Raw genomic sequence first — 15,879 nt, forward strand, 5'->3', positions numbered from 1 at the left:
CTGGTACTGAGAGTGCTATGAGATGTGATACCATCTCTGACTTATTTCTAGTTGTTTCTTGAGTTCGTAGGGGGGTGTACTTGCCCACACACTTTTCAGCGCTTGTATGGACTGGATTCTGGGGAGGATGTCGGAGAGATCAAGCTGCGGTGCCTCGTTTAGGAATGGCAAGATCTCTGATGTTGATTTTGCAGATTATGCAGATATTTTTGGAGACTGGATATCCTTTTGGGGGTCCTCGAGGTGCTGAATGGGGAGTCGGAGCTGCTGGGATTATGGGTTTCCTGGGTCAAAACTTAGATCCTGGCTTTCAATGACATCTTCAATGCTGCTATCTTGTCTGTACCTGTTTGTGGTGAGGATGTTGAGGTCACGGAGAGATTCACTTACCTTGGTAGTGATATTAATATCTCTGCTGGCCGTGAGCCAGAGGTCAATCGACATCCTGGTCAGGTCTGGGGAGTTACGGATTCAATGGATCATGGGGTGTGGTGCTGCCGGTACTTGTGCAGGAAGATGAAAGTCAGAGTCCTCAGGTTCTTGGTGCTTCCAGTCTTGCTCTACGCATGTGAGACTTGGACTCTGACCAGGGATCTGAGTCGGTGACTTAATTCCTTTGGTACCAGGTCTCTTTATAGTATCCTTGCCTATTGCAGCTCAGATTTTGTGTCCAATGAGCGGTTGCTGAGAAAGATTCAAATGAGAAAACGACCCAAAAATGTTCTACCAAGAGCTAGGGAAGCAGAAAGAAAACGTGACCACTCTCCCTAACAAAAGAGGACCCAGAAAAATTTTGGAAAGGTATATTTGAAGACGAAAAATAACACAAGGACTGCAGGAAATGCACTCAATGACAATTGATGAAGAAAAAAATTACAAAACAACTCACAAAAACACCGACATTCAAATTCCCAGGCCTGGATGGGATTCCAAACTTCCAGCTGAAACAACTGCATGCTCTCCACCCTCACGATGCTCCAGCAAAAAAAAAACTAACTCATCCAAGGGGAACAGCCAATGGATGAATGGTTCACAGATGGCAACACTCTTTCAATCCCAAAATCTGAAGAAACCCATCAACCCTACAAATATAGACCAATAACATGCCGACTAACAACATACTAACTTTTAACAGTTATAATCACAGATGCAATTTACGACCACCTCACTCAACAAGGAGCTTTAGAAGGAGAGCAGAAAGGATGTCAAAGGGGACACTATGGAACAAAAGACCATTTAGTGTGAAACAAAACCATACTCGAAAGCTGCAAGCTCCGACAAACCAACTTATCCACAGCATGGATATACTTTAAAAGGTTTGTGATAGTGTCCCACATTCATGGATTATAAAATGCATGCAAGTATACAAAATTGACCCCCAGATAGCCAAATTGATGAAGAAAGCAATAACGCTCTGGAACACAATACTGGTGCAACACCTTACTTGGAAGGAAAGATTGAAATCTCAGGAGTAAAGATACGATGTGGTATCTTACAAGGTGATAGTCTTTCTCCCATCCTGTTTTGTCTCACTTTGGACCTCCTGAGTAACCTCATCAATGAAAAAGAACACGGATACAGTCTGACATGCAACAGAAAAATGACCAAAGAAACAAAGACAACACACCTACTGCATATGGATGATCTAAAACTATTCCCACTAAATGATAAAAAAAAAAATTGGCAAATCCACTGAAACTAGTAAAGCAGGATTCAGAGGACATCCGAATGGAGTTTGGTCTTGACAAATGTGCCAAGTGCATATTTGTACAAGGAAAACCAAAAAGAACAGGAACAATCGATCAACGTACAACAACAAAGGAACTAGAAAACAAAGCACCCTACAAATACCTTGGAATAGAATAAGGTCCCCAGGTACAACAAAAAAACCACGTGTAATATAATCAGCAAAGAGTATCTACACAGAATACGACTAATTCTGAAGTTCTCTCTCTCTCTCTCTCTCTCTCTCTCTCTCTCTCTCTCTCTCTCTCTCTCTCTCTCTCTCTCTCTCTCTCTCTCTCTCTCTCTCTCTCTGTCTCTCTGTCTCTCTGTCTCTCTGTCTCTCTGTCTCTCTGTCTCTCTGTCTCTCTGTCTCTCTGTCTCTCTGTCTCTCTGTCTCTCTGTCTCTCTGTCTCTCTGTCTCTCTGTCTCTCTGTCTCTCTCTCTTCCAAAGATATAAATCAACTTACAGTGCCAGTCTTCCAATATAACTGTGCAATTATAAGCTGGCCACATTTGGAGATCACCAATTTAGACACCAAAACAAGGAACTTCTAACTATTCACAAGATATTCTGCAAAAGCCAATACATACCGAGATTGTACTTACCGAGATTGTACTTACCGAGATGAGAAGGAGGAGGCAGTTTGATGGAGTGTAACTGTGCAGAGAACATCATGTGTAGGACGAGTGGATCGTGTGAAAAGCTCAACAGTCTATCGGATGACATTTGTACACGAGCAAGAAAACAACAAACCAGAAAAGGGATCCTTAATCCATTAAGCAACAAACTTCCAAAAACAGGTGCAAATTATGGACACTACATGGGAAAACGAAACACAAACACAGCCACAATGAGTGCAAAGAAAAATAGGAAAATTACAAAAAGACATATCAGCAGATATACTCTGACAAGTGGAAGAATGACAAAAGATCAGGAAGGTTCAAAAAGGAGCTTGACAGGATAGGGATTGACAAGGAAGGTTCTTGGGAATGGCGAAGAACAGGTCAAATTTGTTGGGATTGAGAACAAGTCATCATAAATGCTCAAGACCAAAGACACTACAATAACGCCTTTAAGAAAATGGCGGGATTTTGACAATCGGACAAATGCAGGTTTTGCCGGGAAGAAACAGAAAGTATCAGGCACCTCATTTTGTGATGTAAAAAAACTCATGTCGGAACAGCTGTACACAGAAAGACATGACAGCGTCTGTAGAGTAATCCAATGACACATCTTTAAACATTTCAACATCCCGGTCCCAGAACAATCATGGAAACACAAACCAGAGCCGATTCTTGAAAATGAACAAATAATGTTCATGCATGACAAGAAGATCCCATCAAGTGTGGACATTGCAAACAAAGCATTGTGCCCTCACATGGTGCTTAAACACAAAAAAAGAAAAGTCAGCATTGTTGATTGAGGTTTCAGTTCCCAATGTCTTTGGTCATTTTCCTGATTTCTGTAGCATTTAGTCTAAATACCAGGATCTGAAAAATGAGGTCAAGAAGACTTGGAAATTGAAAAAAGCTGAAATTGTACCAGTGATAGTTGGAGCTACATGAATGATAAAGAAAACCCTTACTGAGTACTTAAAATATTTCCAGGGAATATCACTTCAGATGAGCTACAAGTGGAAGCTGTTAGAGGTTCAGTGAAGATTTTGAAAAGAACCCTTGGAACGAGGCGATGAGAAAGAAGTTTAACAATTTGGTTCATGAATCATGATCCTTTACCAAAAAAGAAGGTGGAGAATTTGAGTTTTGAGAGAACCTCCTCCCACCTCTTGAAGCCTAAATGGAGATCACAACCCAAATGCAAGTGCTGCAGGGTTAATTGATGTGAGCATAACTTCAATAGTGAGTTGTACCAGATAAAGTAAATTGTATGTTTTGTCTGAGCAACGTGGTGTGTGGTTGCTTCATCGATGGTGAAATATTTTTCACATCAATATTTCTTTGAGTAGATAAATCTTTGAACCAATGATGCCACACTTTTCAAACTGCTAACTGCATGAGTAATTGAGTTATTTTGGAAATCACATTCTGTTTTGAGATTTTGTGCTCATAATTTTATTTGTTCCTTACCATCCCCCGCACCCCCCCCCCCCCAATGTTTATAGGATTAGGATGCGCTCTTTGTTTCTCACCAACTGTGGCTTTAATCGGACTCCATTTCCCTCAGCGATGTTCCATGACTACGGGCCTGGCCATGTCAGGAAATGGAGTGGGCACCTTCATATTGGCACCCATCTCACAGATACTTGTTGAGGTTTACACCTGGCGTGGAGATCTGCTCATCCTTGGAGGTCTGATGGCACACACCTGCATTTGTGCTGCTTTCTTACGGCCTCCTCCTTCAACTCCATCATCACCAGCGACCCAACCATGCAACTTGTTTGGTGGAAACAAGACTCGAGAAGTGAAAGCTCACAACCTTTGCAGCAAGTTTGTATCATGGCACTGGAATTCAGATTCACCACTTTTCAATCACGAGTTTATTCTTTATATTGTGGCGGTGTCCCTTTTGTCATATGGTTGCATCACACCACTCTTGTTTGTTGTGACGTATGCACAAGAAAATGGGGTTCCTGATAGACACTCAGCTTTCCTACTCTCTATCATTGGGATACTGACCATTGTTGGAAACGTCACTTACAGCTGGCTCATGGATAGCAAGTAAGTGTTTGTTCATCTACTTTCTTTTTTTTCTTTTTTTTTCCCCCCATAAACAAAATCGATGCTCGTGGAAGGGTGAGGTTTTTGAGGTTTTTGAGGGAAAACGGCAACAAACTGAAACTAGAGCAACAGTTGGATATAAGCAAGGGAATGAAAAAACAACGAAGAGAAGAGGGAAGTAAACACCTTTTCAGCTTTTCAGTAATAATCATGGATAAGCAAAAGGATTTTGGTAATTTTATCAGGGCTGTGATATTGAGTGTTTGGATGACCAGTTTGTCCCTCAACATAGTCCAATGTGTCTATTCAAGGTCACTGATGTTGTTCTACCTTAATCATTTTGTAATGGATGCAAGGGGAGCGGGAGGAGCTGATATGATAGTTCAGAAGGAGAGTATTTATCCTGGAACAATCTAATGTATATGCTATTCTCAACATAACTATAAACTGCAATCCTGGTGTTTTATATGATGACCATTGCATCATTAGTATGCCGCCCTAGAGATAGGATGTGAAGCTGAGGACCCATCTGCAACCATTCTCTAGGTGGACCCAAAAGATCCCATGGTGCCTTTCAAAAACACTAGGCCAATGCATACTGGCACCCTGGATAAACTCACTCAGGCAACCTAGCAAGGACTACAAGAATCCATCACACTTCAGGACTGGTCTCCTATATCTGCAACCCCTGATATTAATTCAGCCTGGGAATTCTTCCACAGAATATATATATATATCTCTCTCTCTCTCTCTCTCTCTCTCTCTCTCTCTCTCTCTCTCTCTCTCTCTCTCTCTCTCTCTCTCTCTCTCTCTCTCTCTCTCTCTCTCTCTCTCTCTCTCTCTCTCTCTCTCTCTCTCTCTCTCTCTCTCTCTCTCTCTCTCTCTCTCTCTCTCTCTCTCTCTCTCTGTCTCTGTCTCTGTCTCTGTCTCTCTCTCTCTCTCTCTCTCTCTCTCTCTCTCTCTCTCTCTCTCTCTCTCTCTCTCTCTCTCTCTCTCTCTCTCTCTCTCTCTCTCTCTCTCTCTCTCTCTCTCTCTCTCTCTCTCTCTCTCTCTCTCTCTCCCAGACAGATTCATCCTATATCATGTTCAGTTATCTTATCCATCCACCCGCTCTTGGTGCTCTGAATCCCTGTGGTGAGGCAGTTGCTTTAAAAGGATTGCATCTTCCTCCTGGAAGCCAAATCCAAGCAAACACAACCTCAAATCATTCCACAAAGCTTGCAACAAGTGTGTGTCTACTCTCAGGAGAGTCAGAAAACAACATCTATCCAATGTCAAGAATGAACTTTCAAACTCGTCTCCCTCCTCTGAAACATGGTGGCATCTTGTCAAATCGATTTCTGGTTTATGCTCCCCTTCCATTACTTCCCTCACTTAAAATGGCACCACAGCCGACTCCACTCACGAGAAGGCCGAACGCCTCAATTCTGTGTTTGCTTCAAAATCTTGTGTCCCATACCCCTCTCACTCTGTACCTACCCTTCCTAGTCATACCCAACTGCTCCTGAATTCTGTGCTTTTTTTCACCTGAGAAGGTAGAAAAGTTTTTCACAACCCTCGACTTTGATTCTGCAACTGGACCGGATGGCATCAGCTCACGTGTCCTAAAAATCATCTGCTATGCTGCTCTTGCACATCCTCTCTCTGCCCTTTTCACCTTATCATATACCAGAGGCCATTTTCCATTTGCTTGGAAATCAGCCAACATCACAGCATTACATAAAAAGGTGCAAAAACAGACCCCTTTAACTGCAGACAAATTAGCCGACTTCCAATCCTGAGCAAGGTCATGGAATCCATCATCGCAGTTGACATAAAATAATTCCTTTTCTCCAACAGCCTTGTTTGAGATCGTCAATTCAGATTCAGACCTGGTTGCTTCTCTTTGGACATGCTACTTCTACTCTACAAACAGTATATGGAAGCCCTCAATATCAGTCGTGATATCAGGGCCATCTTTTTGGACATGTCTCAACCTTTTGTTGTGGTCTGGCATCCTGCCCTGTTCTCCAAACTGTCTGCCCATGGAATCCAGGGCCAGCTCCACTCTTGGATTGCCGACTTCCTCCATTCTTGTAGGCAGCATGTCTCTCTCAACAGGGCCCTTTCTTCTCTCCCTGTCTCGGCTGGGATGCCCCAGGGCAGTGTTCTGGGCCCCCATCCTATTCCTCATATTGATAGATGATCTCACTGATTCTGGAAAATCATCGTTGTTTCCTTACTGACGACTGCGCTCTCTGCCATGGCATCGCTCATCCTTCTGGCAGATGGGTGGAGGCCTCTTCCCTCTCCTCAGACCATGACAAAATCACAAACTGGTGACACACTTGGAACATGTCTTTCATTCCTGAGAAAACTCACACACTCACTCTCTCTCTCTCTCCGAAAGGACTGTTCAGCGAGCCCTCCCATCTACTTTCTCAACAACCATCTCAAAGAGGTTCAGTCGCTCTTTGGTCTTAATCTCAGCTATGATTTCTCTTCGGCAAGCCACGTTTCAGGGCTGGCCGCCAAGGCCAGATGCTGGCTGGGCATCCTCCATCATGCAAAGTCCTTCCTTGGTGCACCTCAGCTCCTATCCATCTACAAGACTGTTATCCGCAGCTGGATGGAGTACTGCTCTCCCCTATGGGCTGCCTCCCCTGCCTCACATCTTGCTCAGCTTGATGCCGTGGAAACCAAGGCTTTCAAGATCATTGGAATATCTTGTGATGAAGCTGATTCTGTGGGCCTATCACTTCGCCATTGCCGACAGGTTGGTGGTCTCTCTGTCTTCCTCCACTTCATTTCTGGTCTTGCACCCTCTGCCCTCTCCGTGCTCTGTCACCCTCAAGTATCTGCAGGATGCCAAGCGGTCCACCAGCAACCCCCTTCTGGTGAAACTGCCTAAATCCAGAGCCACTGCTCCTCTCCACTCATTTATTCTTCTCTTTTCACATCTGTGGAACCACCTTCAACAATTTCTTCAATCTCATTCTCATCTCCCAATCTTCAAGACAGCTGTTCACCACCATCTCAAGTCATTCCCCATCCAAAGCCATGATTTTTTCCCACACTCTTTAAAACTTTAAACCATCCTCACCCTTCTGAAAATTTTGCTTATGTGTCCATCTTGTCCACCCCTTGCATTATCCCCTAACCCTCATCATTACCTTCATCCCTTATTTGTCCATCTCCGTCAACCTTATCCCTCTGCCCTGCAATTGGCATTCCCCCTTTCTCCTGCTGTTCTCTTTGCTATGTTGTGTCCTGATCTGTTCTGTGTCCTAGCTCTTCCAAGAGCCGAGACAATGGATAAAACAAACAAACAAATTCTAAGTTTGTGCAAATGTGCAGACATGAATAATGATGCAACCAGCAGACCAAATTTGCATTTCAATCCCAGAAAGTAAGCATCTGCAAGACAAGTGTGCAGTCATCTATCTATAATTCCAGCTGTGTGTGTGTGTGTGTGTGTGTGTGTGTGTGTGTGTGTGTGTGTGTGTGTGTGTGTGTGTGTGTGTGTGTGTGTGTGTGTGTGTGTGTGTGTGTGTGTGTGTGTGTGTGTGTGTGAGACCGCTGTTTCTCGACAACCACCGGTCCGATCTCATTGAAACTTGCCAGATATATTGCTGGGGACCTGAGGATGTGCCTTTTCAAGGTTTGATATTAATAGGACAAGTGCTTCCCAAGTTATGGCCATTTATTTACCAAACCAATGACAGGACACATTGCTGCGTGGGCGTGGCCGATGGGGAACGGAACCTCAGCCGCTCCCCGTTTCGGGTTACAATGTACGGACTTCCGGATAGTGACGACTTCGTGTATTCTAATAATTCCTCGATTTATTATGCGCATTTATAGACAAACACAATGCCCCAAGTTTTGATCGTTTTCATATTTGACGGTGTATACATTTCGGTAACGTCAGAGTGAGCTGGTATGCCAAGAAGTAAATCCGAACCAGGAAGTAAATGTTTTTTTTCTCTTTTCTTCTCTTTGTATTTTTCCTTGCGATGACATTGCGAAAAGGCAAAATACGTTGGCGCTAATTGAATAATTGCCCATTTGGCCAATAAAACTAAATTGCGAATAATCGTAACTGCGATATACGAACTTCCGGGCCACGCACGTACGGGCACGCGAGAGCGATGGAACGGCCTGTGTGGTTGTTGTTTCTTGGTCGTGGTTTGAATTTTTTTTTTTTTTTACAGTCACGTACTCGTTTGTTTAATTCTGAGAACTAACTGGCACAGTACCCACCCTATAGCATTGTTCCAAGCATGCAAATGTTCTTCTGACACATTATGGGCATTATATAGGGAAATGAAAATAACCCAGGTCACGTGCATGAAGTAAAACATACCGACTGATTATAATACAAAACTCCTCACTGCATTGGAAAAAGTGGGCACAGGAATACTGCACTGTAAAGAGTGGGGGGCTTGTAATCCCCCCCCCCCAGATCCACTAATTCTGGTCATGCTGATCCTATGTAGCAAGTCTGGATGTAATCTCAATGTTCGGAAATTGATTTTTCTCAATGTGTGGATTCCATGAGTCCTTTGAGTGCTAAATTCCTCTTCCTGTCTCTGCAGGTGTCTTTCTTGTTATCGAGTGCACGCGTTCGCTCCCATTGTTTGCCTACTTGCCTTAAATGTACTGCTTCTACCGGTGTCATCATCGTACACCTTCCTGATATTTTGCACTGTGCTCTTTGGGTATTGCAATGGAGCATCCACAATAGTAATCCCCATTGTGGCAGCCAAACTGGTTGGGCCGAAGAGAGCCCCTACAGCAATAGGCCTCGTCTATTTCTCTCATGCCATTCCCTACCTCATCGCTCCACCCATTTCAGGTTTGTAACAGTTTTGGCCATCTGCAGGATCGGTTGAACATTGAAATCGAAAAGTGATGACTGAGCTCCGATGCGGTGGTTGATTATTTTTTTTCAACTTAAAAGTGCCTCCCGGTGAAGTCATTTTTTAAACATTGCTGCACTGACGAGATCCTCATCTTTAATCGTCACAGTATGAATCATCGACACAGTATGAACTAGAAGGGCACTCGGTAGAGCGCATACCTCCGCCCCGTAATGCCTGATCCACGAGAACATATCGGGCCCAATACATTTGTGAGATATCGTGCTATATATCGTTTTTGTCCCGATCTCTCAATGGTGAAGAATCACTTTAACAATTCTCGTTGTCGGATCCAGACCGGATCTTCATCAAAATCTAATCAGTTCGTCCGTGTCACACACCCAACCTGTCCACAAAATTTCATCCGGTCCATCCACAACTTTTTGAGATATCTTACACAAAAACAGACAAACACACAGACATACAGGGGTGAAACCATAATCTCCTTCACATTCGGTGGTGGAGGTAATAATATATGGCATGATTTGTCTGAACAACCAAGTTAATCTCTACTTTAACTCTACCAGAAAATTGGAACCTGTGAAGGCTCATCTTAGCTTTGAAAACCAGAACTTGGTTGAGCCTGAAACAAGCTTCATTTGCTTGAAATCTGAAGAAGCAAACCCAATGTATAATGATGTGATCTACAGTATAAATCCCGATTTACAAATTGTCACAATAATTTTATCAATCTTGCCAGTGGTTACAGAGATGTGTAAAATTGTGGAGACTGCCACATTTATATGATGTTTCTGGATGGCAATGCAGCATCGTGGTGTTCCACAAGTCTCGACTCTCTTTGCAATGAGAAAATGGATGTGTTTTAGTTTTGCAAATATAAAAATCATTCTTAAGATTGACTCTTGCTTTTCTCTCCTACAGGTTGGTTAATCAGTGTTACGAATGGCTACACGGTGCCATTTCTACTAAGCGGTTTCATAATTCTGTTTTCAGCAGTTATTTTTCAAATTTCTCTCGTTGTTGCTGAATGTTGGAATGGAAGGTCTTACAGCCCAGCGATTTTCATTCGCAACAGCATTTCGAGAGAAGGTCACATTGAACTCGAACCACAGTACCAGATGTAAACACATCTCACCAGACGGTCGACATGCAAACAACATCCAATGGACATGCATGTCATGGAGAGGTCAAATGTGGCTCTCAATTTTCAAATCTGAACTCTCAAACCCCTCTCCCTCCTCCAAATCCTGCTGGCATCTACTCAAGTCTGTTTCTGGTGTATGTTCCCCCTCCATCCCCTCCCTTACCTCAAATGGCAGCACAGCTGACGCTGCACGTGAAAAGGCTGAATACCTAAACTCTGTGTTTGCTTCTAAATCTTGTGTCCCAAGCCCATCACTTTCTGCACCCACCTTACCCAGTTGCACCCACCTTACCCAGTTGCACCCAGCTGTTCCTGGATCCTGTGTCCTTTTCTCCTGACAAAGTGGAGAGCTTTTTGTCAAACCTCGACTCAGATTCTGCAACACGTCTCGACGGCATCAGCCCACTTGTCCTAAAATCCTGCTCTGCTGCTCTTGCTCACCCTCTCTCTGTTCTATTCATCCTCTCGTTTACTCAAGGTCATCTGCCATCTGAGTGAAAATCAGCAAACATTACCGCCCTGCATAAAAAGGTGCAAAAACAGGTCCCTGCAACTACAGACCAAACACACTTCTCCCAATCATCAGCAAGGTTTTGGAATCCATCATCGCTTCAGACATTAAATCCTTCCTCTTCTCCAATGGCTTGATTTCCGATCATCAATTTGGATTCAGACCATGTCATTCAATCCTGGATATGCTGCTTCTGCTTTCCCAACAATGGATGGAGGTACTCAATGCGAGAGATGAAATCGGAGCCACATCCCTCAACATATCACGTGCCTTCAACACGGTCTGGCACCCTACCTTGCTCACCAAACTCTCTTCCTATGGTATCCAAGGACATCTCCACTCATGGCTCACAGACTTCCTCTCATGTCGCAGCCAGCTTGTGGCCCTTAATGGAGTTATCTCATCCCCTCTTCCTGTCCAGGCTGAGTTCCTCAAAGCATTGTTCTGGGCCCTGTTCTTTTTCTGGTTTTCATCAATGATCTCTCTGACTCTTTGGAAAATCCTCTTTATCTCTTTGCTGATGACTCCACCCTCTGCCGTACCATCTGTCATCCCTCAGATTGGCAAGCAGCAGCCTCTTCACTCTCTTCAGATCTTAATAAAATCACAAGCTGGTCAAACACTTGGAACATATCTTTAAATCCTGACAAATCTCACACTCTCACTATGGCTCTCTGAAAGGACGATCTGGAACCGCCCCCCCCCCCCCCCCATCTCAACAATCCTTTGGAAGAAGTCCTGTCATTCAAGCTTCTGGCTCTCACCATCAGCCATGATCTTTCCTGGGAAAGCCACATTTCCAAGCTGGCCTCCAAAGCCAGTAATCAACTGGATATCCTCCATCATGCAAAGTCCTTGCTTGGCACATCTGAGCTCCTGACCACATACAAAGCTTTCATCTGCAGCCTGATGGACATCTCCCCTCTGGACTGGTGCTCCTGCCTCTCACCTTTCTCGGCTTCACGTTGTGGAAACCAAGGCATTTAGGATCATTGATATCTGCTGCGATGAGACTGTCTTTGGGTATCTCACTCTATCATCACAGGCAGGTCAGTGGTCATTCTGTCTTCCACCATTTCCTCTCTGGCCTCACCCCCTCTCCTCTGCCTGAGATATACCCCCCCCCCCCAATATTTCAGCAGGACACTCAATTGCTGCCAGCAACCCCCTTCTGGTAAAACTACCAAAATCAAGAATCACTGCTCGCCTTCACTCTTTCATTCCTCTTTTTTCCCCCCACCTTTGGAACAAACTCCCACACTCTCTTCAATCCCATGCTTCCCTCCAGGCTTTCAAAACAGCTGTTCACCACCATCTCTTATCATCCCCCATCCAAAACCATGATCTTTTCTTCTCCGCTAATCCACCCCAAACCCACCTCCTTCAAATTCCCTGCTTTCCTTCCTGAAAGTCCCTGTTGTGTAAAGACCTGAAAGTCCCTGTCGTTTAATGACCTGAAAGTCCCTGTAGTGTCCATCTTGTTCACCGCTGTGTTCCCCACCTCAACCCTCTCCTTTCCACAGAGCTCCTCATGTCTCTGTTCCCCAGTGTTTAGTGCTTCCCTCTCCCGCCCCTCTTATCTGCTGCTCCCCTTGTTGTGCATTCTGTGTGTTAGTTGTCATACAAACCTCAACTGTGAATACAAAAAAAAAAAAATTGCTGACTCGGTGCAAAAAACATTCCTTGCCATCAGTTCGTCAGTACGTGGATGTTAAAAGGCGTCTTCAGGTGGACATTGAGGAAATATCCACGTTGAATGGACATTGGAGGACATCATAATCGAAAGTATATTTAAGTGAATGTTGGAGAGCAAGAGAATGTTAAAACAAAGACCATTCTTATTAATACAAACAGTTGATGTAATTCATGCATCTCATCATACCGCTCCTCAAACTATTGTTGACATGTAATAATGGATACATGGAATTAATGGTACTATTTGTACTTTACACAAAATGATTACAAAACATTTTTTCTATTATCTTTGCTGCTTTTTTTTTTTTTTTGAAATAAGATGTAAGGCACCAAGTCGAGCAAAATGTATCTACAATCATGTACATGGGGATTATGGGAGGTACGCACACTCACATTTAAGCTGTCTAGCTTGGGTTTGAATCCTGACTCGGCTATAAACTGTCACCCTGGTGTTTCACAGGCAGGGTGATTCATCAGTGCGTGCCGTCCCTCGGATTGATGTTAAACTGGACGTCCCATCTGCTGGTGTTAGTTGGTGGATGTTAAAGATCTCATGGTGTCCTTCGCGAAGAGGAGGCAAGCTATTGCCATCACCCTGAACAAATTGTAAGTGACAGATTCCTACCCTGACCTGCAGAAGGCACTGCATCAGTGGTACAGCCACACCTTAGCCAATACCCCGCAACCTTCTGCTGCATACGAACAAAGAAGAATAATCATGTGCATATAATCTTGGAAACGGAAGAAGAATACTGGGTATAAACTGCAAACGCTACATGATATAATTGCATCCCCTTTGTAAAAATGAAATATTTCATGCAGAATATGCATTTGTCCATAACAATATGGGACACTCTTATTGGTTGTCATGTGAGCAATCAAACTTCCACACCTGTAAAAGGGTTACAAAAGTTGAGGTTATGATATCAAAGTAGTGTGGTGGTTGTGTGGTGAATACTACAGCTCCTGGTAAGGAAATATCACATAGTAAGTATATAGAAATCAATATCTGAACGAGTAAAGATTATTCCATCACATTTCAGCAGATAATGTTTGGAAGTCTCAAAGGAGGATACACAGTATTGGTACACGGTTCAAGAATACGTGGAACTGTGGACAATAGAAGCGGTCAAAGAAGAAAGTCCAAACTCTCCAAAAGTGATGTTAAGTACCTTGGGGAATGTTATCTACATGATGGATGACAATCCAGTTGAGATCTTGCAAATGACCTATCTGAAAGTCCCGGTGTTAATATTTCAAGACCAGGAAGATGCGCATCAACACGAATTGGTCTCAATAGATGTGAAGCGAATGTAAACGTTTGTTAACTTTGCTTCACCTTTTGCCTCTCTCCACCAAAGAGTTCTGCTTCATTAGCTTCCACTGATTTTATTTTTCCTTGTCATGTGATGCTTAGATATTTGCTTGTCATGTGATACGATACCTTTATAGTCACCTTACAGGTGTGGCATTTGCTTGTGTGACAACCAATCACAGTGTACTGCATCAACATGTGACTGTACTGTGGAGTATTTCATTTTTACACATGACATGCCATTCGATCACATGCTATTTACATTTATACCCTGCACATGCGAAGCCAGAAGCATTTGGTTCTCATCTGTCTGTCTGTTCACAAACGTCAGTTTATGATGGAGGAACAACTTAATTCAAATTGAATGTTGTATTTTGGACACGAGTCGGAAAACGAACCTGTAGTTTAGCAGTACATTGGCTCTGAATTTGTCCCGATGGTGCACGCATAGAGAGAAGCGAGATAATAGTTTTACTCTGTCTTCCTGCCTGGCAGTCAAGTTTTAAAAAAATCATTCCAAACAGGAAACTTACTATTTTGGAGGATTTCATAAAGGACACAAACAACAGGCAAGAATAACTAATGTAACGTGTTAAATAGGGTGGTGTTAAAGACACTGCGTCAACGGCAGTAAACCTCCAGAATTTTTATTTTATTTCAATTGAATTATATACTTGACCACTCGAACACATATCGCGTTTTTGGCAATTTAAAAACTCTGGCAGTACTTGGGCAAAAAATATTCCAGCATTTTACATCATCATGACCAATCAAATTTTCCGCTTGTAGACCCCACCCATCTCCTTGTTTCTCAAGACAAGCACGGGGTAATTTGTTCCATGAACTCTCGAGAATATCCAGTTTTTCCTCTTTCCATAATTATTTCCAGTGCTCTAGATAGTTGTATGTTATCACTTGAATTGAGGAGCTCTCATAGCAGAAGATGGAGGTGACAGAAAGAGGATGAAAGTAGATCTCCACATGACAACTTCCTAGAAGGGCAGTGTACATTGGTCACCAAATGTTTACATTCTTCGAGTGTTTACGTCAACAACATTTCACACTGCAATCTACCTCCATGGGGTCATCCCAATGTTAACCACTTTTGTTTATTGCTAATGGGCTTTTGTTAGAACAAAAAATCATTATAAAAGGGTACAGTCAGTTTTGAATATTCCTTTTTTTAATAATTTTATCACTTCTACTTTGCATGGATATTTACTGAATCTGCAAATGTGCGCTTTTAAAACTTATATGTTGTTCAAAGAACATTGTTTATGAAATTGTTTTTCTTTTTCCACTGAAACGTTTTCAAAGAAATACATTCATCAAACTATTCTATTTTTGCTCCTCTGTTGTAAACAAATGTAATACTTTGTGTTTGGCCCTACTTTATTCATCGTGAATGTTACTTTGGTGTAAAATCCTGGAGACAAGGTTCCTAATACATGCTTCACACGTGATGGCAGGTGGGTTCGGGTGGTGGGTAAGGGCAGAGGTGGAATTGGACTGATATAATATGATGCCTTATTTCAACACCTTGGGATGGCCTTTGCATAACATTATGGACTGAGTGGTTAAGTGAGGACTTGGCTCTGCAGAGTCCCAATGTGGTCTACAAAACTTTTGTACCATTGGTCTACAGATAGACAGCAATAACAGGTCCCTAATCGTATTGGTGGTGAAATCACAGATGGCCAGCAAGATCACTCTGACCCCTGATTTGAGATTTAGTGTATCCAGGCATTGCTGATTGTCCAAAATGGAATGGCCAGGGCAGAAGCCAAAAATGATTCTTTGAAATTGGATGGTGTAAGGAAGTGAAAACTTAAGGTCTGCATCATTCATTGATTCATTTAGTTTCCTAATGGTGTGGTGAAGGCAAGGTTAGAGGACCTGCCTTTGGACCCTTCCATAAAGATGTGTACTGCTAATTACCTCAATGTAT

At 43.0% G+C, this 15,879-nt stretch overlaps 1 protein-coding gene across 9 annotated transcripts in view; it reads left to right on the top strand.

Annotated features, from left to right (window-relative positions):
- The window catches only part of LOC147033920 (monocarboxylate transporter 12-B-like), a 101,872-nt gene that overhangs the window by 62,865 nt on the left and 23,128 nt on the right, over positions 1-15,879 (top strand). For 7 of the 9 annotated variants that reach the window (XM_085873136.1, XM_085873164.1, XM_085873128.1 and 4 more), the window contains 3 exons: positions 3,849-4,404; positions 8,982-9,241; positions 10,188-14,684. In XM_085873136.1, coding sequence (XP_085729262.1) covers positions 3,849-4,404; positions 8,982-9,241; positions 10,188-10,390 — 1,019 coding nt within the window. In that variant the 3' untranslated portion in view covers positions 10,391-14,684. Of the gene's footprint in view, positions 1-3,848; positions 4,405-8,981; positions 9,242-10,187; positions 14,685-15,879 lie in introns of those variants that run through there. The other 2 variants (XM_085873185.1, XM_085873179.1) reach the window with 2 other exon arrangements.

Source organism: Eptatretus burgeri, chromosome 1 (genome assembly GCF_056783735.1).
Source record: "Eptatretus burgeri isolate ZD-2024b chromosome 1, Ebu_testis_v1, whole genome shotgun sequence".
Classification (NCBI taxonomy): domain Eukaryota; kingdom Metazoa; phylum Chordata; class Myxini; order Myxiniformes; family Myxinidae; genus Eptatretus; species Eptatretus burgeri.